We start from the raw sequence: 24536 nt of genomic DNA on the forward strand, positions 1-24536 counted from the left end.
CCTAAGTGAAGGAATTGGGTCATGGGAGGGTGACCCTGGGGACTGTATTTTGATAGTTGACTCTTTCCCTCTCTGTGTCTGTCTTGGCTACTTTTCTCTCATTTCTGATGCAAAATACCTGACACCCAAACTTATGGAAGAAAAGCTTACAGTGTGGAGGTTTCAGTCCATATCAGTGGGCTCCAAGGCAGGGTGGCATGGCACAGGGGCAACACTTCAAGGCAGCAGACAGGAAAGCAACAAGAGCAAAAAGGAGGGAACAAGCCTCTTTTCCTTCCTTATACTGTAAGCAGGCTACACCCTTGGGTGGGTGTGGCACTCACAAAATCTCCTTGCCCTATTCTTGTACAGGCTGAGGATATTTACAAAGGATCCTAGCTCCCTGCTGAGTTGCTTAAATTTCTAAATTTCTCAAGTTAACACAATGTATCAGCCATCACTGTCTCAACCACCCTCAATGTGAGAAGCCCTGCTCTACCAAGCCCTTCAGTCAATGGAACCAGCCTACCAGGGACTGACACCCCTGAAACGACAAGCCCAAATATGTTTTTCCTTCCTAAGTTGTTTTTCTCAAGGTATTTGGTTACAAGGATGAAAAGCTTATACACTCTTTTTAAAAAAAATTAGTGTTTGCACAATATGTATTTTCCCATCTACTACTTTTTTTGAGACAGGGTCTTGCTGTACTGTTCTAGCCTCAAGCTCTCAGTGAAGTTACTCCTGCCTCCAAGCGCTGGGATTACAGGAGTATGCTACCACACCCAGCTCCCCATCTACTTTTTGTCTTTCTGAATTCGCTTGTTTGTGTTTCTTGCAATCAGCCTGTTCATGAGTCATTGTATGTTATTTAGACTGAGAATTTTTGTCTTTTAATAGAAGCATTTATCTTGTTGATATTTAATATAAATACTGAAATGTCAGGCTTTTAATCTAACTACATGTTTTCCATCTGAACCACCAGTTTTGTTATTTTCCTTTTTTGTTTTTTAAAAAAGACTTTAGAAATTTTCTAATGTATAAAAAATACAGCTGGCATTATAAATCCCTAACTATGGACCACAGACATAGCTCAGCAGCACAGCACCTGCCTGGCAAATGTGAGGTCATGAGTTTGATTCCTGGTAACAAAAAGAAAAAACAAAGAAACAAACAAAAAAACATCCCCAACTACTTATCATGTAAGCTCCAGTGGGAAGCAGAATTTTTGGAGATGGAGTAGGGGAGAAAGAGAAAGATAGGGAAGGGAAAGGAGATCAAAAATGATCAAGGTACAATGTACATGAACAATTAATTATTATGCACAGTACCATATACCAATAAAAAAGAAAAAATCTACCAATAATGGTTACTCATTCTTCTGTATTTTTACGCACTCCTCATCCCCCATTATTTTGTGATAAATATCAAACAGCTTATCATTTCACCCATAAATATTTTGGTATATATCTCCAAAAGGTATTTAAAAAAATAACAATACTTTTATTATCCCTAAGAAAAGAACAATGTTTTTTTTGAAAAGAACAATTTTATAGCCCCATTGTTTTGTAACATTGGCCACTACCCACACATGGTTATTTATATGAATTAAAGATTCAGTGTCTTAGTTCTGCTTGTTTGTTTGTGTTGTGCCACCAGGTTAAACCTCCAGCCTGTGCTGCCCATTTCAAGTGCTCAGTTGCCACATGGACAGTGTGCTGGGCTATGCAAGCCAAGACTATTTCCACCATCACAGAAATTCTGAGGGAGAATACAGATCTACAAGGTTTCTTTTACTAGTTTATTTATTTGTTTTACTTATTGTTTTAATTTATTTACTGAGGAAATGCTGTTGTTTATTCTGTAGATTCCTGGAACATGAAATTTACTTTTTATTCTTTCTTTTAAATTATTTGTTTTGTATTGTTTGTTTTTCTATCTCTACTAATCTAAAAGTTGCATATTCTTTTAATATTCTTTTAAGGGTTAGCACTATATATATAACCTTCAGATATCTCAGTTTCCACATCTATAAAATAGAGAAAAACAGTTGTACCCACCTTCATAGGATTGTGAGGACTGAGTTTATCCTGAAAGCATTTAAAATACTGCCTAGGTGTCGAGTACATTTGGAATAAATGTTTTCCTTGTTTACTACATTGGCCAGCTATCAATCATGTTTATTTTTGCTTTTCTATTGTACAAATGGGAATTCAACAGAGAATACTTACCCGGCAGCGCAGGGACCGTTTGATCAGAAGGTGCTTATGGCGAGGGTAAAGTTGTGAAGCACAGATTGGTTGGAAATCAGGCTGTAGGAGGCGCTGCTGAAGAGTGGTCACTAGCATGAAAGGCAGAAACCAGGCTTACTTTACAATCAATTTCAAAAGCAGACTTATATGCAGCTGGCAATGACACCAAGGAATACTGTCATTATGGATACTGTTAAAACAACTACAGTTATAGGCGTCAGGGATTTAGCTCAGTGGCTCAAGCGCTTGACTGGTAAACGTAAGGTCATGAGTTTGATCCCTGGTACCAATAAAACAAAACAAAACAAAACAAAACAAAACAAAAAAACTATAGTATAGAAACTGGATAGGCATTTAGAAGTTCTTCATTTTACATCTACTACATCTATTTTATTTTCTACATATCATTTTGCTACCATATTAACACCCATTCTACTAAAAGTCTCTAATGACAAGAATATAAGTAACCAAAATAGAACATGTGGAACAGAAACAAGGCAGGAAGTGTAAAGTTACCCTCTGTTAAGTTGACTGGTCTTGTGTAATAGTCTTCGGGTAGAGGCTCTACTTCATCCACAGCCTGAGCTGGCTCAATCTTGATCTCTTTCTGGTCTTCTCCTTCTTTTAGGCTAAAATGTAACAAGCATTAATTTCCCCACAGTCCACTGATGGTCCTCAAAGTTTATCCTAAATATGATAATCTTTGCTGCTATTGCTAAATATTTTTCTTTTCCCCCTTTTAAAATAATCACGTTCCTTAAATATTTTGATACCAGCTTTTCCCCTCCAAGTCACTTGATGTCCAAACTTACGAAAGTCCAGCCAGGGTACTAATGGAGGCACCGGGTCGTGGTCGCTGAAGCCTTGTTCCAAGACCGTATTTATCCTAAACAAAGTCCAGAAATTCCTATTAGGAAGTTCGCATTTAAGCGTCCTATTTACTGAAACAAAGAATTTGGGGTGGGGCAGCATGAGAAGCTTAAGGAAATAAGCAAACAAAGCAAAAAGGCTAATTTAAAAGCTTCTTTTTAGGATAATCTGTAGCCTCACATCACTATTCTATTCTTAAATAAAAACACCAAACATGAGGCTGAAACTACATTAATACGGTAAAAGTGAACCAAAATGTGAGCTTTTACTACTAATCTAAAAATATTAAGCTATGGCCCAGGCAAGATGAACAGTGACTTTCTTCCTGGGATGCTTCTGCTAACTGTTTGCTAACTTCTTCAGGGTCAGCAAGAATTGTAAAAGAGAACTTACCACTACATGAATAGTGTGTTGCTGTAGAGCCCCAAAATAGCAGCAGGTTGCAACAGAGACAAAAAAATGCAGCATAAGATAGAAGCAAACTCAACAGCAGCAGGTATATGGGAAAGTTGGAAAAAATGCATTTAATTCAAATTCTTCTAAATACAATACACCGTAGTGCATATGCTGATTATACCATTGGACTATTTGGAAAAACACACTTACTTGGTAAATATAGGTGTTTTACAAGGGTCAATCTTTTATAAAGTTCAAATGTAAATATTTCTACATGAACTTTAGCAATCCTTGAGGTTTTGATGGTTTAACTTAATTCTCATGTGAATACAGTATGATAAGTTACTTAACTCTTGCAGGTCTCATCTTAACTGTAAAGCAGGGCCTAAATAAAATACATATAAAGTGCTTACTACAGTGTTGCTATGTCACTGTCACTCAGTGTTATTTGTTAAATGTCAACTTGCAGGGCCATAAGCAAGCACAAAGAAACCATTCTGTGAAAGCAAACAACAACAACAACAACAACAACAAATAAACAAAACAAAAAAACTTGGGGAACAATAACAAAAACTCATAACTCCAATCAATTGCTTCTGCCTAGTATTACATAAAGTGGCAGAGAATGATTTCCATAAATAATTCCTGCCAAAATTTTTACTTGCATATGTTAATATTTATTTAACCATGAAAATGCACTATGTAAAGTCAGTGTTTCTCATGTTGGAAAAATATAGGATCGTGTCACAAAGATGATAATGATGAGAGCTGGGGAACTACAGTGGTGTCAAGGTGGGCTGCAGGGTTCATGTGAGTAAAAGCTATCATTTGCCCCCTTCCTCTTCTCAGACTTTCTGCAATATGCAAAAGCAGCAGTGTCTATAAAATTAAACAGCAGCCTTTTGAGGAGGGGATAAAAAAGAAAGAGTAGAGAAGAAATGCAAGTATCCCCCTTAAGACAAAAAATTCAAGTAGAACTAATAATACAAAAAAGTGTAACTGCTGGCCTTGACCTCTCTGCCATCCACCATTCAGCAATATAAGACAATGGCCATTTTGAGAAATGGTCACTGTTCTTAGGCCTCACAGGTCGTACAAACTCCTTTTTGTACCAAACCTCACCGAAAAAGCCAGAGGCATATAGTTTCTACGCCGTGCCAGTTTCTTGCGATCCCGTTCAACCTTTTCTTTCTGAGCAAGCTGCTGGTAATATTCGATCAGCTTGTTCATCTGTAAGAAGTCAAAGAATCAGTGTTTATTTCATGAAAAAGGATAACAGGAAATACAAAATTAATCAACCATCCTGATTAGGCACATAATAAGGCCAATTATTAAGAATGAGAAAATTTGCCTTTTTTCTTTAAAGATAATTCTTCTTCATTACAGGACCTATTTTCTGAATAGAAATTTTCAATAATAGAAAAAAATGGGCAATGGAAAAACCAAAAATTTCATGCTTGCTTTCTCTATTTATTTATTTATTAAGAGTAGGAAAGTTTATTGGAGAAAGGGAATGGAGAATAGTAATGGGGAAGGGGGGGGGTAGGAATAGCTTCTGAGAGACAGGAGGTTTGTCTTATGCTTTTTTTTCTTAAAGGCAGTCTAGCTATGTAGCCCAGGCTGGCCCTGCCTCCCAGAGTGCTAGGATTACAGGTGTGCATCACCATACCTGGTTCACAATCCTTTTCTTACATACTACAAAACATGCTTTTAATTTGTGCAATTACAAACTCTTTGCATATGCCAGTTCCCTGCCTTGAATTCTTTTCCTCCTGCTCCTGCTGCTCTCAGATGTGGCCCTAACTAGTTGAAATACTCTAAGAAATATTTACATAGCATTATTTATCATCCTTCATATTAGTTAGTGTCATGATTTATGTTGTTGGCCCCCAGGCCTCAGGTGTTTGCATTATGCATTTGTGATTGGTTCATTGTCTATAAGGGTGGAGCCAGCATGCAATGTAATGGCAGGAAGAAGGCCTGTCTCTCTCTCTCTTGGCCATTTCCACCTTGCTGTTTGCAGCCACCAGAAACCTTCATGCCACCCTGCCTTGGAGCCAACTGAGTATGGACTGAAACCTCCAAAAACTATAAGAAATAAACCTTTCCTTTCCCAGCTTTGGGCATCAGGTATTTTGTCTCAGCGATGAGTAAAAAATAATTAAGACTGTTAGCATAGGTTTTTTTAAAATCTGAAGGTTCTCATTTTTCCCATTAGACTTAACCTCTATAACAGTAGCAAATTTGTTCACCATAGTCCTTAGCCTTTAGTTAAGTACTTGATAAATGTTTCACGTGTGTGTGTGTGCACGTGGACACACACGCATGAATAAATTGCAAGTTATTTCTGAAGATAAGAGTCCTGGAAGTAGTTCAAGAAATCTGTACCAACCTACATTAATACTATAGTATATACGAGAAAACCCATTTTTCCCTACTCTTACCCAGGATATTCTCAGTATTTCTAATTTTTGCTGATGTCCTTGGTAACTGTTAATTTCTCTGCACTCTGATAGTACATTCTTTGGCTCTAAAACAGTTCATCTTTCTCGTATTCTAGTTCAAGTAAAGAGTAAACAATTGGCTACAGAACATATTGCAGAGATCAATTTAATTATGAACTAAAAGATACTCAAGTCATGATTCTATAAGCAATTATTACTGAGTTCAACAGTACTTTCTATATCTTAGTGATTCCAGGGTTGAAATGTCTACATGTGTGTATTTGAGAGTATTTGTGAACAAATGGAACCTTAATTCATCAGTGTGTGAAAAACAAAAATTCTTTTCTTTCCTTTTTTTAACATATAATTCAAATATAGGAAAAAGCTATACCAAGATTTTTCTATTAAGTCAATGGCAAAGATATGATAATGTGATTTAATATCTTACCAGGAGAAACCTTCTACACTGGTCATGGTGGTCCATGCCTATAATCCCAGCACTCTGGGGGCAGATGCAGGGGGATCACCATGAGTTCCAGGCTGGCCTTGACTACATAGTTGGCTTTGTCTCAAAAAATCAAATCATACCAAACCCAACCCAACTCCATCCAACCCAAAATAATGAGAAACACTTTCTATGTGTAACAGATAAAAAAACACACATTCTGGATTTCTAGGTATAGCTTACATCCACTGACAAATTGGAGGAACCTCAGTGTTTTACAATATCTTATTTTATCCTCTCTGTCATATGATCCTTTACTTACCCGTTGTGTGTGAGGATTTTCTGGTTCTTGCCAACCACCACTAGCTAGAAAATAATGGAACATTAAATAAGACTTTTCATAATTTGATCACCTTATTTTCATAAAAACAGGTCATCTGTAGGCCGAACACACACACAAAAAACCGTTGAAAACATAAAATCATAGAATTTCCAAGAAAAATATAATAGAAATTCTATAGATCAGCATATTCAAAATAACATTTTTTCTTTAAGTATGATGATGGTGATACTGATCATGATTACTTCCACCACCAGTGTACGCATGGTCTCTATATTGGGCACTTGAAAATTATTAATATTGTTTTCTATTTTTGTAGGAACTTATGAACAACTGAGGCTTACAGCTGCTAAATAACCTGCCCCAAAATGCATGGAGTATAAATGGTAGACTTAGGAGTCAAACTTAAACAAGCAGTTTGACTCCACGGCCCCTATTCTTTTGGCTTTTGTTCTTGTTTTTTGGTGACAGGATCTCACTATGCAGTTCAGGCTGGTCTTGAACTTACTATATAGCCCAGGTTGGCCTCAAGCTCATAGTGATCCAGCTGCCTCCTGAGTGCTGGGTTTTACAGGTATGTGCCTCAATACCCGGGAGGCGCGCCTATTCTTATCTGCAACACTATATAAATGCTACCTCAGTGGTGGCGAACCTATAACATGCCATGTGGCAGGGCACACAGAACCTTCTTTGTCACTACATAAGCCATGTCACCTCGGCAGCCGAGTGTCAGGTAACAGTTATTTTTTCTAAACTAATAACTCAGTACTCAGGGTTAATTGCAGTGGTGGCACTTTGGGACAAATGAGTGGGCTTTGGGTTACAGTTTGGGCACTCAGTACCTAAAAAGTTTGCCAAGGGTCCTATGTTCTGTGACCCTAGGTAATTTTTTACAGAATTAACACTTGGCATTAATAATCAAAGGAAAGATTATTCAAGAGGGTTGAAACTAAAATCATAATGAAAACTTTCAACACATGATGCTGCAACACTGGATATCTACATTGGAAAAAACCCCCTCCATCCATATCTCACAACATATGCAAAACTCACTCTGAAATGGACAACAGACTTGATCTAAAACTCTATCACATTTAGAAGAAGATCCAGGGGTAAATCCTAATGACCCTGTGTTAGCCTGATGTTTGCTCAACAACACACACAAAGCACAAACTATAAAACTGATAAAATGAATTTCACCAAAATTGAAAACTTGCGTTCTTCAACAGATACTGTTTGGAAAATGAAAAGGCAAGTTAAAGACTAAAAAAAAAATTTTAAAAATATGCCACAAAGGACTTACATCCCAAATACAGAACTATTCCAACTCAATGAGAAGATCCAAAAATAATAAACAGTTAAAAAATGGGCAAAAGATTAGACACTTTGTCACAAATATAAAGCCACAACCACTATCATACAAGTGCAGGAAGGTCAAAATGAAAGACTGAAACATTAAGGGTTGCCAAAGGATTAGAATTTTCCTATTATTCTCATTAAAACTCCAAAAGAGTCACTTTAAAAATTGTTTGGCAAGGGCCAGGGATTTAGCTCAGCGGTATAAGCGCCTGCCTGGCAAGTGTGAGGTCATGAGTTCCATCCTGGGTACCACAAAAAAAAAAAAAAAAAAAAGAAAAGAAAAGAAAAAAAATTGTTTGGCAGCTTCTAGTTAAGTTAAACATACATTTATCCTATGGCCTACAAATTCTACTCCTAGATATTTCCTTAAGAAAAAACGTATTTATATAAAATTCATAGGTAAATGTTCACAGCAGTTTTATATATTTAAGTTTTAAATTAAAAATTAACCCACATGCCCAAACAAATCATGAAATAGTCACACAAAAGAAACAATAAAAACAAAGTAAAGCAAAAACATGGATGAAATGTAAAATCATCCTAAAAAGAAAGAAGCTACACAAAAAAGGACAATGTGTTACAAGACTCCAATTACATAAAGTTCTAAAGGTAAAAATTACAGTGACAGAAAATCTGTCAGTGTAGTGAAGGGGCAGGAGCAGGAGGGTGGGGGGCACTGACGGCACAGGGGAGTGAGGATTCATTCCCAAGTTTTACCGAGAAACAAAACAAAACAAAAGACAAAGAAGCCAGGCGTGGCTGCTGATTAAGTATACTGTGGTGAGCCATGCCTGACCCACTATGAATGGGAAACAATGTTGAAAGAAAACTGATAGCAAGATAATATTCAGTATGCTACCAGTTGCTTAACACTGAACATTCCTGGAGGCTACATACAGATGTGGAGAAGTACAAAGACACGCATGGACATCAGTACATTAAATTCAGTACGGGGGGCTGGGTCAGACAGAAAAAGGGGTATAGTAGGAGGAAGGCTACGTGAGGGCTTGAAACTGTATTGGTTGTATTTTAATTCTTAAGCTGGGTGATAAGTACATAAATATATTGTTTATATAATTAAAACATCTTTAATGGCTTAAATAACATCTTTCAATACAGGAGGGTGGGGGGGCACTGACTGCAAAGGGGAGTGAGGATTCATTCCCAAGTTTTACCGAATGAAAATTTTAAGACTGCCTTAAGGTAATTCTGAAGCATATTTTTAAGTCTGCATATTTTATCTAACTGTATCTTCAGAGTTGGTAATTTATTCTACATGGCAATTTGGGAGACTGACCATGATCACATGACATTTTTTTCTGCACATTATGGACACGCACGTAAGCAAAGAGCTTTAACTAAAGTAGTTTCAGGACTTCCTAAGATTCATTATGGAGGAAGTGAAGTGAATTATCTTTGTCAAGATATCTTAGAGGTGAGGGGAAGGGAAAATGCCCCAGAAAAGATAGGTTTCCAGAAGCCATCACAAGTTTTTTAAGTTCTGATAATCATAAATTCTCCAAAAGGCATTAAAACATCTACTTACAAAGGACCAAACTGAGACATTTATCTCGTTTTCTGGGCTTTGTTTCTTTTAGTAGATAAAAGGAAAATAAATAAAAACATATTTTTCCTGAGTCTTATCATGCCACTTTGAGGTTGTTTTTGACATTAAACTTGAAACTCTTTGACAAATTCTAAATTACCTGCCACACTGATGTTAAAATATGCGAAACAAGACAAAATAAAACAAAACAAATGTAAATGTTTAGTGGTAATCTAAAAAGACGTTATACAATTTTTCTAATATAAATTACAAGGACTGTGGGAGTAGTTCAGGGGCAGAGTGCTTGCCTAACGTTTCCAGGGCCCTGAGTTTGATCCTCAGCACACCCAGAAAAAATTAAATGAAATTTCAGGTGATACTGACCCACCAGCAAGCATTTTTAAAGACCTAAGATATAGTTGTTTAATTTTTTTAAAGCATGTATTTTATTTTACCAACTCAATATACAAAGTAAGAAGAATAATTAAGAGCTCAGGTATTGTAATCAAATGCAAACATCATAGAATCAAGGATCTATAATTTTAAAAACAGTTAAATTGAAAAAAATTTCATTCATATTTATTTCCTGTCTCAATAAATTTAGTATTAAAACATTTATACAAGTTTTTCTTTTCCTGAAGTGTGTGTACATATTTTTTTTTTTTTTTTTTTTTGGTACTGGGGATTGAACTCACAGCCTTGCGTTTGCCAAGAAGGTGCTTATGCTGAACTAAATCCCTGGCCCCACATACACATTCTTTTACTGGACTCTGTGTACAAGTACACACACACACACACACACACACACACGTATATTTGCTAGTTGCATGTTTGGATGCTCTAGGATATTCTAATATAGAGCTGAACGTGGAACTTCTGGGCCGAAGGATAAAAGCAATTTAAAATTTTAATATATGCCAAACTGCTTTCTTCAGTTATAGTCAGTCAGATTTACAACTAATCAGATTTAAAAAATTTTTCCAAAGATATGAAGCTTTAATATGCCTTATCATGACTGAGTTTGAACATAACTTCGTGCATATATGCATTTTTATTCTGTTATGAGAGTTGCTGCTCATAATTCTTCCCTGTTTTCCTGAGTTTTTTCCCTTACTAATTGATTTACAAGGGTTCCTCAGTTTTGGTTATTAATCTTTAGTCTATTTTTTTTAGTTTGTAACTTTTGTCTTTTAATTTTGTCCATGTTGTGTTTCAGCATTGGGAATATTCATTTTTTAAAAATAGTCTGATTCAGGGCCAGGGGTTTAGCTCAGTGGCATAAGTGCCTGCTTGCCAAGTACCAGGTCGTGAGTTCAATCCCTGCTACCAAAAAAACACAAAAAACAAAAATCACCAAAACAACCAAACCAAACCAAAATGACAACAAAAAAATAAACAGTCTGATTCTATGAAAGTAGAACACTATCTGTAATGCTAATTCACCAACTCCTAAGAAAACTAAATAATATTAGATTGTCTCAGAAGAAATATCGTGCTCCATGATGTATAGGATAGGGGCAAATAGAAAACAACAACACATTTAGCTCCTATTACCCCAACTGGTTACAGAAATAATTGGCTACGAACAATCACACTCTAACAGTTGCACATCTCATGTTCAAGTTCCCCCTACTTACCTACGGATTTGTCTGCCATGCCCACATCTCTAGATGTCCAGCGACAAAATCCACAGGCCAAGTAGTAGGCTTTCTTCATGGTGGTTTTGGCTGGGTCATCTGGAAGCTGTGTGGAGATGCTTGTTGCCCGAGTGGAGAGGGTGTGCATGCAGCCAGGACAGTCAAAGCAATTGGCGCATCTATAACAGCACAAACACAGCCATTCACTCATTCAACAATATCTATCAGGCAAGTACTGCTACTGTATAATTATAGTCTGTATAATTATTTTCTTTAATGCAGCTAGACTATTGTTCCAGAAGTCAAAGATTTAAGAGAACAAATATAAACAAGTGTTTCTCAAGAAAAAAAAAATATTTGTCAGGGGCTTCTTGTCAGTTTCAACATTTTGAATCTCTTATATGTTTATTATTTTTAAAAATATGGAATCATCACTGTAGTCCATAAAGAACGAGAGTGACCCAATCTTATTGCAAAGAAGTCATTGTTATCAGGTGGTGTTTACTATTCTAGATTCTTTATGTTTCACAGAGATCAAGAATGTTTCTAAGAAAAATATAAATGTCACAGCTTAGTTCTTTAGAGGACAAATCAATTTTATAATGAAAAACAGAATCAATGAAAGAAGCTGTGAAACTAGATTTGGTAAGTAACTGCTTACCTGCTGTGCCAGAAATCTGAAACAGATTCCAGACAATGCTACCAGACTGCAGCAGTTCAGAAGCAGCACAGTGACATGGCTTTCAGATGTCATCTTAGCCACCACTCTTCCTGCTGTCAGCCAACATTTCTCTTTAAGGGTCCTTGTGCCCTCTTGCTTTTAACTCTTCTACCACAAGATTGCATATGCTGTCTTGCCCTACTTCCATTACTTGTGATATTTTGCTATCTGGATATTTTTCTCAAGGAAGGATAATAGTATCTACCTCATAGATATATTTTGAGGGTTAAATGTTAAAATTAACATGTGGAAAGCATACAAAACAGAATCTCATTATCACAGGCTTTTTCCTGAGGGAGGAAAGAAAACAGTGGCTCACACCCAAGAAGTACAGGAATGTACTGGTAGCAAAAGGACTCTCATATCAAAGTAAAGACCAAAAGGCATTCAGTAGTGTTGGGCACCTCTAGCAGAATCTCCAATAAAAGGAAGCAAGGCTCCTTTCAGAAACAGTTAATTCTGAGGCAGAAAAACACACAAGCTGAGCTTGTAATACTCTGAAGTACTAGTAGGAAGGCACTAACACTATGGAACAGGAGAATATTCTCTCTAGCCCAATGAGAGGGGTATGTAGAAGGGATACACAAGCTAAATGAAAGAACTCTCCATGGCCACATCTTGAACATATTCAGGGGAAAAATTTCTCTCTCTATGGAATCATAACTCAAAGTATAAATAGTCATGAGTCCATAGTCTTTTTTATTTTTTTATTGTTTTTGGTCTTTTTCATTTTTATGGATACCAGGGATCGAACTCAAGACTGCCTGCTTGCAAGGCAGGTGCTTATGCCGCTGAGCTAAATCCCCAGCCCCAAGTCCATAGTCTTTTTAAGTAAATAAAATAAAAAATAAAGAACTGGATCTTGCATGCAAGGAAAGCCTAAATAGTTATGCAGACAGCTTTTAACGGGAGGGAAGCCTAACTCTCTTTACCTTTCAGGTGTGGGCTGTGATGGTGATTTTCTTTTTAGATAGTACAGTACAGTGGTGGGGAGGAGGAATAGCATTAGGGTAGGGAAACAAGACAAATGCTAGCTCACTCTAGTCCAGGTTAACTTCCACAGTGATAAATCATACTGACAGTATTTATCCTTGATGCAATGTGATGAGAGATGGCACTTTTTCTTCTGTGGTCCTTCTCCTCAATATATATCTCCAGTAACATGAGGAAAACATCACACAGACCCCAACTGGTCCAAACTTTCAAGATTGTGAAAATCAAAGATATTCTAATAATCATAGCCAAGCAAAATCTAAGGAGACACACAATATGAGACTGGGTGTGAGAACTCTCTATACTATCTTCAAAAATAATTCTTAAGTATAAAACTACTCTAAAATAGAACAAAAGGACATTTCATTATAGGCCATGGTGATACTAAAAAATGTGGGGGGGGGAACTGTTTAAAAAAGAAAACTAATTTCCTAGATTTTTTTTGTGTGTGTGTGTCAGGAATCATACTCATGACCAGGCAGATACTTGTGCTGCTGAGCTAAACCCCTGGCTCTTACTAGATATTTTAAAAATAGTTGAAGAAAACAGAATAAATGGTTCTATTCTTACCTATTCTTTTTTAGTTTGGCTTCAGCTGATGGCATATTTTCTAAGCAACTGGGACAATAATGGGAGTCCACCTAGTAGTAAATAAAAAATCAGAAAAAGAAAAACTAAACTTAGTTCATATAAATATCAAATAACAAACTTTAAAATGTTATAATTCAGCAAGTAAGAAGTCAGTGATCTGAAGAAAAAACCTGGACTGCTCAGGTTTCTTTACTCACCTGTCTCTTTCTCTCTCTCTCTCTTTTTTTTTAGACAGGGTCTTGCTATGTAATTCAGGCAGGTCTTGAACTTACCATATAGTCCAGCTGGCCTCGAACTCATGGTGATCCTCCTGTCTCAGCCTCCCGAGTGTTGGGATTAACCTTTTTTTTTTTTCCTTTTAACTCTCTGGGTTTTTTAAAGCCCTTATATTTTTTCCGTTCTGATTATTTTCTGTTCCCTTTCGTTATGATTTGTGTTAGGTGTGAAAAAAGCTGTCTATAACAATAATTGAAAGTTTCTAAATGAAGTATGTCATGATAACCTAACAAACAGATAGTTTAATCCAACTGTATTGCTGTGATCAAATATCCTCTCTAGCTCTGTTTTATTCACTGGCAAACTGGGCCATCCCTTTAATTGTTAAATGAGGTTTTTAAAAGTAAGTTTTCTCATCATTTAAGTAACATTTATTAAGCAAAAATTAGTATTTACAAAGTCAACTATAACCAACCAGTTAAGAGATTTTTAAAGGCAATATTAAACTACAGGAGAGTCTTGTATCACAGTTTAAAAATTAAATTTATTGTATTTTTAAAAGTCTGCATAATTTTCTTCAATGCATGTGGATCCTATTTAACAATTATAGCACACTAAGAGAGGGAATGACATTCACTTGAACATAAACACTATGATAGGAACCGTATCTTTTATCAACATCTACAAACAGGACCAATTTGTAAACATCAATAAAGTTGCTACTTAATATAAAACAGTACTGCTAACTACATTCACACTGACACATACAAAAAGGCAAAATACAATTCACGCCTCCTTGACCCCCATTCAAATTCTGCTTGTCCCTTCGCGTGCAGCTTCAGATTCAGATTCTCCATTAGAGCTTCATGCACTGCCTCACCCTTTTCCAAACTCTCATGGTTTCTGCATCTCAAGTATGCTTAGTGATGAGAGGAACCTTGTAGAGGTATCAATGATAACAAATAGCTTGCTGTGGGACGTGTGCTATAGGTTTGCCACCACTGTCTAGCTGAAGAGACACTTAGAGATCATGAAGACTGAGTTTCCTAGTGCCAACCATAGGAAATATGATCTAGTGAGTGCTGGGGTGGGGCTGGAACAGGGAAACATTTAAGTGATGCCAACGCAATGTACACAAGCTGATAATAAGAGAATATAAGAAAAATCATATATATGACATACAAAAATACGGCATTGATTTTCTTGTATTAACTGCTTTGTCTAGAAGTCTCTCCAATAAAATAATTATTAATGTGTAAAATGGTCTATACTATAGGACTTTCAATATGCATTTTAACAGTTGCGGGATCTTGTGTACAATTCTCTACGTCAGGCTAAGTTTAAGTCCTGATCTTACCACCCACTCTTAAATTACTATGTGGCCTGCAGCAAACATGTTATCTGTTTCTAACTTAAAGCATCCACTTGCACTGGTCTGAAGATTATGTAAAGCACATGTATGAATAAATGTTCCTAACAAGTTTTTCTTTACCTGAATTATCCAATAGCAAGTTTTGTTTTACCCATCTTTTAATCCCCAAAGCTTACTGAATAAACAACTCACGTAGAATGCTGTGCAAGTTTGGGGGGTGTTATTTTTTTCTGACTGTGATCCTATTCCAACTACCACTTGTGTCTGTGAAGAATGGCATAGGCTGGGGACTGGGGATTTAGCTCAGCGGCATAAGCGCCTGCCTTGCAAGCAGGCAGTCGTGAGTTTGATCCCCGGTACCGATAAAAAGGAAAAGGACAAAAAAAAAAAAAAAAAAAAAAAAAAAAAAGAATGGCATAGGTACCCTTAAAAGCATCGTAAATATAACTCTTTGAGTTTCCACCACAGACTATATTTTAAACGTTTTTCACTTAACTCGCCCCACCCATATCTCTTCCTTGCTGTAGATCTTGGCCTGAGACAGGAATCAGGGCAAGCAGTTTGATGATGGGCCGGTTTCTGGCCAAACCGGCAGAACTTTCCAAGGGGGTAAGGCCATGAACAGGAATGCCTGCTCCTCTCCTCTCCATTCTGGAACAACGGGTTAGCTCACCCAAGTGGCCTTAACTAAGCATTCCCAGCCTTCTCCCCAGTCCATCAAGAGACAGCAAGGCTCTGAGTCAAATTTGTCCAAGCATAGGGCCCTAGAGAAACAAGACTCGTTTTACCCCACCCGGACTTCCTTTCCAAATGACAGGTCATAAGCAAATTAAATCGCAAGCAAAGCTGAGTGACAGCAGGAAAAGCCAATCGGTAAACTAGGAAAAACTGCCCGCCCTCTACCCAGGGAACTTCCTCCCACTAGCGGTGACTAGGATGAAACCCCCCCCCAACAGTCCTCCCACAGACGACTACATTACCTCGTGAGACACACATTCCAGCGACCGCAACTCGCTACAGTAGCGGCAGAAGTAGAGCTGTGAGAGCGGGGCCCGAACCTTCTTTTCTCCCTGGACTAGATAGAGAACTCGCTCGGATTGCAGCAAGGACGCCATTTTGGGGAGGGAGGAGCCAACCACCCTCCCGCTGCTCACGTGACAGAACACGCGTAGGTTTTTTTTCTCCACCGCCGTCCTTACGTTTGTACGTAGAGTACGTCAGGTTTCCGACCCAATAGGGATTTACGTCGGTTGAAAATCCAATTGCGCATGCGCAGTGAGAAGTTCTCCTCCCCTCCACTCTTAGGCGTCTTTTGCCTTTCTGTGAGTTTCGGCTTTCTGCGCAGGCGTTTATTATGTGTTTAAGTCCACTCCCGCAAGTCAAATCCAGACGGGTTCATTGTTCAGCTTTTCTTCGTCTATAAAGGAGGGTTACTCTTTTGTTTCTTTATGACTTTCCCCTGTCTTCACTGTCAGTGAGATATTCAGCAGACAGCTGGAAGGTCACAAAGTCCTAGCTTCCGAGGGGACGGGCGAGCGGAGTTACACTAGCGCTTTTTTCTGTCAGTCTTTCCAGAGATCCATAATAAACTTCGCTTCCGTTATCTCTTTTGAAACCTTTAAGACAGTAAGCTCTATCTGCATTTCCAGGTTTTGAGTAGATAAAATTAGCTCTGTGTTGTGGGCATTTAATAAGTAACGGTGAATGAAAAAAAGGAAATCAACAAATGAGCAGTGTTGGCAGGCACTGTCTACGCTGTGAAAACTAAGGCTTAGATAGGTAAGATGACCACCTAAAATGCGTCGCAGAGACTGCCCGATGCTTCCAGCCACCGTGTTTGTGTTTTTCTCATTATACTCACGCTGTGTAACTAGTAAGTATTACAATATTACAGTAGTCTGTCTGATATTAGAGCTTGTCAGCAGAACGGGCCTGAAAACTAATAAAATATTGAGAACGAATTAAACGCAGGATACTGTGTCAAGACTTTGCATAGTCTCATTTATTTCTCGCAGAACAAGGACAGGCATATCATTAGTTCTATTTTACTGGGCAGGAAACAGGCTCAGGGAAATGCAATAATTTGTGTAACGTTATGAATAAAGTTAGATCCCTGTTTCTTACTCCAGAGGTTATGTATGCTGGATATAATGCCTCCAGTATATTTTCTGATATTATAATGTTAATAATACCTTACATTTATATAGTGCTTTTTAGGTTATTCAGTGCTTCCATATTTACATATATATGTATATATTCATAACTTGTGTTGCATAGTAACAATTTAAGCCTAAAATTCTTCAAGTTACATTTACTTAGACTTCATGTTTACCAAACAACAGCCTGGTAGTAATTTACTTTTATAGTGGACTTCGTTAGAAGAAAATATATTATTAGCCAATTGATTTGTAATTACTTCATGTGAATAAGCTCTTTACTTTGTGGTTTACCCCTTAGCTTCTACTGAGTTTCTGATTGTGAATCCTTTCCTGGATATATCTGCCCAAATAAAAATGAAGTTCTAGAACTCTGAAGGTGCAGAGACCACAGATTTTACCTGACCCCTGTGAAATAGAAGCTCTTTGGAGGACGAGTTTTGAATAACTCAGTGGGCAGTTTTCTGGCCCCTGTGTTGTGATATGTATCAGAGAGGTAGCCAGGGATAAATGAGATACATTTTCCCTTCACAGGGCTCAGGATTTAGGGTGAGAGCAGTGTTTCTCAGGTGTGGTTCAGGATTGCCTACATAGAATTACCTTAATGCAGGCAAATGTAGGCTTATAAATGTAGCTCTCCACATTCCAATTGAAATTTAGGGGGTGGGACCCACTAGTTTAAATTTGTAGCAAGTTTCAGATGAATGCTATGTCCACTCAATTGGAAAAGTACTGATTTTTGGTAATTATTTAACTTTCTGTCTTTGGTCTTGAAACTGAGAATGGTCTCTGCTGTCCTCTAGCCATTGAGCGCACTGTCCAGCAGGATGTCAGATATTTTGTGAACCTTGTGTTATTGAGTATGGCAGAGAACTAAAACACATTTTTTTAATCTTTTGCCAGGTTCCTCTCCCCATTGTCAAGGGTCTGGAAGGGTCTGGAACCTATTCTCCCTAATTCCATAACTATAGAGCCCTAGACACCAGATGCTGAAATTATGCATGACTTTGGAGATCTATGCTCCAGTGCTATCTAGCTCCCAGTACCTCCCCTAATCTTTTTATTTTTAGTAAGCAGTTAAGCATTTTGGGAACATCTCTCGGAATTCACTGGAGAAACCTGGAAGTATGAGAATTAACAAGGGGCTGGGGATTTAGCTCAACAGCATAAATGCCTGCTTGGCAAGCATGAGGTTGTGAATTTGATCCCTGATACCAAAAAAAAAAAGTTAACATTTTGTGTATTGACCTTTGACCAATGTAAGGTGAGATCCTGTGAATAAATGTCTGGCTTTTCTTTATTGCAGCAGGAACACACTCTTGTTGCATAACATGGTGTCTAGCTTGGTAATGTAATTGCCTTTTCATTCTTCCCATCTTTGAGCTGCAAATTGGCTCCCTGCCTGCAAGTTTTTATTTTAACTTCTGCTTTCCAGGGTGAGCTCAGTTTAAAACAGAGGCTCAAAAGTTGGGCTGAGGCAGGAGGATTGAAACTTTCAAGGCCAGCCTGGCCTACTCTGTCTCAAAAAACAAAAAAGAGAACCAGAAGTTAAACTGTGGAACCAAAAGGTAACCAAACCATATTTAATAAATATTGACCAAGCAGGAACAATTTACATGCTTACCATAAATGTACAAGCCTTCCATTTTCCTGTTGTTTTGTTTATCAGATCTGGGTGAATGGTTTTGGCACTTTCTAGCTAAGGGCTTTTAATAAAGCCATTTACATTTACAGATCTGGTTTCATAGGGAGAATATCCCTATCTTGGTGGAAAAAAAGTCCTCATGGCTGTGAAAGCACTTTATAAGCTATGAAATCCTAGGTTCATCTAAGAAATGAAATATGAAAAAATATGAAAAACCCAGAATGGTTTCATTTTTCTCAAAAATAATTCACAGTAATAGCAGAAAAAACTGGGAGTTAGACTTTGGCAGAATGAAATCTCACAGCAGCTTTGGAGTTCTGCAGAAATGCTCTCACCGAGGCTGGCCGCGTGCCAGGGCTGCTTTCCCCACTCTTGGCTTCCGGCTTGAAAACGGCATTAATCATAGGTAGGGTTTCCTGTGTCACATCTGCAAACTCATCTAAAAGTCATGGTAAGTGAACAGAAGGGAAAGAAAAAGCCACTGTCTCGACACCCATCTGGCCGGGCTGGAAGCCCCACCCAGGAAATGCCGTGGTGGACTTAGCAAAAGCCCAGTTTCCCAAATGTAACTGTGGCAAAGGGCTGCAGGCATGCCCCTCGTTCTGAGAAACCCTTTCGGTGGACTGAACTTTGAGAGGCTCCCTCCACCCCCGCCCCCAGCCTCTCCCATGGTAGCTGTGCCTTTACTTGCCTCAGACAAAAATTTGGCACCTTCTTGGGTGGCTTGTTTCTTCTGATTCTACCTTCTGAATGAATAGCTGCCTCTATTCTCACAACCACTGCCTTGACTCAGAGTGGTACTTTTTTTCTCTTACGCTAACTGCAGCTTCCCCAGTGTAACTTAATTTGCTTTCTACACTGAGCCAGAGTGGTCTTTCTAGACCCCATATTGTGATCTTGATCCTTTTTTGGGCGTTTCTTGTCATCTTTCAGTGACTCCATTATCTGCTGGATAAAAGCTCCAGTTTTTGGGATGTAGGACAGGCACTGCGTGCCGTTTCAATCTCAGCTTCCAAACACATCACACTACTCAAGGCCTGACTTTTGCTGATGCACTGTGAGAATGTGTAGTTTCCTTTATGCCTTCAATACCCTGTACATGCACTTCTGTCAGCCAAGAATGATCTTTTTTTTTTTTAATCGGTACTGGGGATCGAACTCACAACTGCCTGCTTGCAAGGCAGGTGCTTATGCCGCTGAGCTAAATCCCCAGCCCCAAGAATAATCTTTTTATCTGTCTGCCAACTCATCTTTGCTCTGCGAAATCTTTTCTAACTTTACGAAGAGGGAGTTGGCCATGTTTACCACTGTCCCATAACTGTGTCCTGTGAGAGCAATTTATACGCTGGATTGCCTTCATTTTGAGACCTTCATGTTAAATGAAGTAAATCAGTCATATAAGCTTAAATAGTATATGGTTTCTCTTACATGAAAAAATATATGAATTTCAAAATAAAAGGTAATAGGAAGACAGAGAAAGAAGTTGTATTGTTATCCAGAATGGAAAGTGTATCTAAAAGTATACCTTGAGTGTAATTGTCTTATGTGTTTCTTTGTTTTTTGGCCTACTCAACTGGTTGTTAATCTGTAAATAGGCTAATTAACGTTATGATGACATAAATAAATGAATCCGATTCTTGAAAAATGAAAGGGACTGAAAGGAAAGGGAAAAAAGAATTGAGATGTGGGGATTGGGGACATAGCTCAGTAATGCACTGTCTGCCTGGCAAGCGTGTGGTCCTAAGTTCAACTCCTGGGACCCACACACACACAAATTGAACTCTGTAATTGTTATGTACTGAAAATATATACTAATATAAAATTTAATAAACTCCACAAATTACCTTCCTTCTAGATATGGACTTTGTGAAGGCTTAGCAAAGAACCTGCCCAAAGAAGGCACACAGTATATTTTGTTTCAGGTGTTACATCTGAACATCTTTATTACATGTACCCCCTGGTAAATTTCCTAACATTATCTGATGGGTATGCACACATACAAGCAAGCAATGAAACAGGCACTGTATTTGTTAACACTTTATAGATTATGAAATAGGCTCAGAGAGGTTAAGTAATTTTCCTAAGGTCACACCAATAATGAGAGAACTCAGAATTCAACCCAGATCGTTTAATTACTCTATACTTTCATCTCTAATAGATTATGCTATAGCCCAAGAATTAGGAAACTTTTTCTGTAAAGGGCTGTATAATAAATATTTTGGGCTTTGCAGTTTAAGGTAAAATCAAGCACATTATGTATCTAGATAGCCAGAGATAAAATTTGTGTCCATCTCTCTGCCTTGCTGATTGCTTGGTGGTAGGCACATTTTGCTCTGAATAGTAGAGAAACAAGTTGAAGAAGATGGCCCAGTGGAGACCAGTGAGGAAACTGGGAGAAGTGGGAGATACCTGTCACTGTAACTTTCTTCCCTAGTAACTTCCAGGTCTCCACTTGGACAGACTAAGGTCTTACTGCTTGGTGAGTGGCAGTAGGATTCCCAGGGTGGCGGTGACAACCAGCGTAGACCCTGGGCAGTGCTGAGATGGGCCAAGAAGCAGGGGGAGAAATAGGGTCTCAAGAGAACACCTGATTAGATCTCCAAGACTTAAAATGACTACTTCTTTATTCTGTTTTTTAATTAGTGTATGTTTGCAGTACATGCATTTTACAATCACTTTGGGGAGTGAGTTAGCTGCTCCCTAACTGCTGCTGGACAGCGTTCTGGCCCCTAAAGGATGATATGTGGGTGCCTGCCCAGGGCCATGTACTCTCTCGGTTCCACCCACTCTTGTGAAAGGGGCTACAGCTTTCAGTGAAATGAGCATGAAATCATGGAGGAGTTGAGCCAGAAGTGACCTTAGAGATGAACTATACTCTTATTATTATTTGGTACCGAGAATCTAACTCACGACCTCACACTTACCAGGCAGGTGCTTACACTGCTGAACTAAATTCCCAGCCATTCTCCTTATTTTAAGATAGAAAGGAGTTACAGGTGAAGCTAAAGTTCAAACTCAGGTTTTTGTTTGTTTGTTTGTCTTTTTGAGACAGGGTCTCACTATGCAGTTTAGGCTGGCCTTGAGCTCACTTTGTAACCCAGGCTGTTCTCGAACTCACAACAACCCTCTTGTCTTAGCCTGCCAAGTGCTGGGATTACAGGCATGAGCAACCAGGCCTGGTTAAACAGTAATTTTTTTGTGTGCTGGGAATTGTGCTTGCCAGGCAGGCTGTGTGCCGCTGAGCTATATCTCTGAAAACTCAGGTCTTGATAAGGAATTTCTTTTCTTACATGCTTGGCTGGTCTTCCATCTCCATAGAGCTCGTCAACAAATCTCACAGCTTGCTTCTAGAGGATCACCTATTTACTGTTTGCTGAAGTCAATGAGAGAATTGAACCTGGCTAGTGTCATTTGAGTTGCTATATCTGACCAACATCTGGCCAACGATGTCCGAGTGAACCAGCTGACATCAGCAAAATCCTGCAAATTTGGGAGCAACATAAAAGTGTATTGTTGGACATGAAAAAAAAGAATTGAAGACTGAATCACGCCCTAACTTTGTATCAGAACAGACAGTAAACAGCTGTTCAGTGGACGAGTACTTATCTTAACTGTCTGGATGGAGCTTGCAACTAAAGCTCCAGCAACTAATATATATATACTTTTTAATGTCTAAATGATCCCTTTTTTTAGAAGATGAGTGAGAAATAGGAAGGAAGCTGTCTGTTTGTTTTCAGTATTGAGGCTTGAGCCTGAGCCTTTGCACGGGGTACATCCTCAACCTTTTTTTTTTTTTTTTTGAGATATGGTCTTGCTAAATTGCCCAGACTGTATTTGAACTTGGAATTCTCTTGTCTTAGCTTCCCAGAGTGCTGGGATTACAGATGTGATCCACTATCTCTGGTTTTGAGGGCATTTAAAGGATGTTGGAGTTTGCTCTGTGGAGAATGAGAATGCATTGCATGATTTCAAACCAGAAGTGACATAATCTAATCTAGTTTATGTAGATTATTATTTTGGGAATGGAGAGAAAAGGGTGGAAGCAGGAGGTAGATAGTAGGCTGCTGTCGTCATCCAGGCATGTTGTCTCGGTGCCACGATCAGGGAGTCTAGCTGTATTTTGCAGGGCCTAGAGGATTTTCTGTTAGCTCCTGGGCATCACTGTACATAGACTATAATGTGAGACTTGTGGTAAGGAGCTGTGGAACAGGGGGGCTATAGTTGGGCTAGAGGACAATTCACTTTATGACTTCACCAAATTCACATTCTTTCCTCAGAGATCACCACTAATACCGTTTCTTCTCCCTGTGCTCAAGATGAAAAGATTTAGGAAAGGACGAGGAACTTCTGAGTTTAAGAAAAGGGGATGAAGTTACCTTGTTCTGTCTCTCATCTACTTTATTGCAATTGACAAATTATGGTGATTACCCCACAGGAAAGCAAGAGGCCTCGAGAAAGAGCAGGCAGTTGCTAAACACATTAATCAGATCGTCAGAGCTCCAGCTCTGGCGGAGGAGGACGAGGAGGACGTGCTGCCTTGCTAGAGCCCAGCCCGTTTGGAAAGGCGCCAAGGACTCTCCCAAACAGCTTTGTGTCTTGCGGTGAGGGCAGAATAAGTTAATAAAAGTGAAGTGGGTAAAGGGCAGCACACAATTGGGGTTAACTGTTGTTAAGCCTCAGAGTGTGGTCCAGTCCTCTCATTTACAAAGCAGAAGCCAGGTTTAGAGACAGAGGCGAAGAAATTAGTGCTCAGGCTTCTTGGTCCCTAAGTTGATGTCTTTTGTTATTTTGGACAATTGGTTTTTCCCAGATTGTACGTACTCTCATATGTTCTCTCTAGTGCTTCTTACAATTTGTTTCTGGGAAGCTTTTCTAGCTGCTGATCTGTCTTATCAGAGAATCTTTCTGTTATCACAGGGAATTTCAATGGGAAATTTTGTTACTCTTGAGCCCCTGTATAGTCAACCAGTGGTGTCTGTACTATGGTATTCACACCCTTGTAACCAATAGCATGGTTACAGTAGGAGGGAACAACACTCTATTAGATTACCACAAGTTATTTTGTGTTGGTGATCTCTTTGTTGATGTGAATATATATATGCACACTTGTTTACACACACAAATACACACACACTTGAATCAGCTGTTTGGAGAAGCCAGTTGCCATTTTGTGAGCAGCTTGAAAGCAAAACCTGTGTAGCAGCAAGCTGAAGCCTCTGGCCAACAGCCAGCAAGTGAGCTCAGAGCTGGATTCTCCAACTCCACTTGAGGACTGAGATAATACAGGCTCAGCCAACAGACCAGCTCTCACCTTGTGAAAAGATCCAGAACTAAGCAGCTCCTGGGTTTCTGACTTTCAGAAACTATGAAACCCTACATTTTGGAATATTTTTTAATTTTATTTTTTATCTTTTTTGAGACAGGGTTTCACTATGCAGTTCAGGTTGGCCTTGAGTTCACTTTGCAGTCCAGGCTGGTCTCGAACTCGCAGGGATCCTCCCACCTCAGCCTCCCGAGTGCTGGGATTACAGGCATGCGCCACCACGCCCAGCGAATATTTTGTTATTAAACAGTGGA

The 24536-nt window shown here is 38.7% G+C and overlaps 1 protein-coding gene across 3 annotated transcripts in view; it reads right to left on the reverse strand.

The window, feature by feature from the left end:
- The window catches only part of Dctn4 (dynactin subunit 4), a 30399-nt gene extending 14062 nt beyond the window's left edge, over positions 1–16337 (reverse strand). Inside the window, exons 1-9 of one of the 3 annotated variants that reach the window (XM_003477360.5) lie at positions 16139–16337; positions 13550–13620; positions 11266–11444; positions 6706–6749; positions 4617–4724; positions 3492–3512; positions 3041–3114; positions 2745–2857; positions 2208–2317 (exon numbers count right to left, since the gene is read on the reverse strand). In XM_003477360.5, the coding sequence (XP_003477408.1) occupies positions 2208–2317; positions 2745–2857; positions 3041–3114; positions 3492–3512; positions 4617–4724; positions 6706–6749; positions 11266–11444; positions 13550–13620; positions 16139–16273 (855 nt within the window). In that variant the 5' untranslated portion in view covers positions 16274–16337. The remainder of the gene's footprint in view (positions 1–2207; positions 2318–2744; positions 2858–3040; positions 3115–3491; positions 3513–4616; positions 4725–6705; positions 6750–11265; positions 11445–13549; positions 13621–16138) is intronic. The other 2 variants (XM_003477359.5, XM_063232399.1) reach the window with 2 other exon arrangements.
- Positions 16338–24536: the final 8199 nt, after the last annotated feature.

Source organism: Cavia porcellus, unplaced genomic scaffold (genome assembly GCF_034190915.1).
Source record: "Cavia porcellus strain 051 isolate PalLab524CR breed Dunkin Hartley unplaced genomic scaffold, mCavPor4.1 scaffold_21, whole genome shotgun sequence".
Lineage (NCBI taxonomy): Eukaryota > Metazoa > Chordata > Mammalia > Rodentia > Caviidae > Cavia > Cavia porcellus.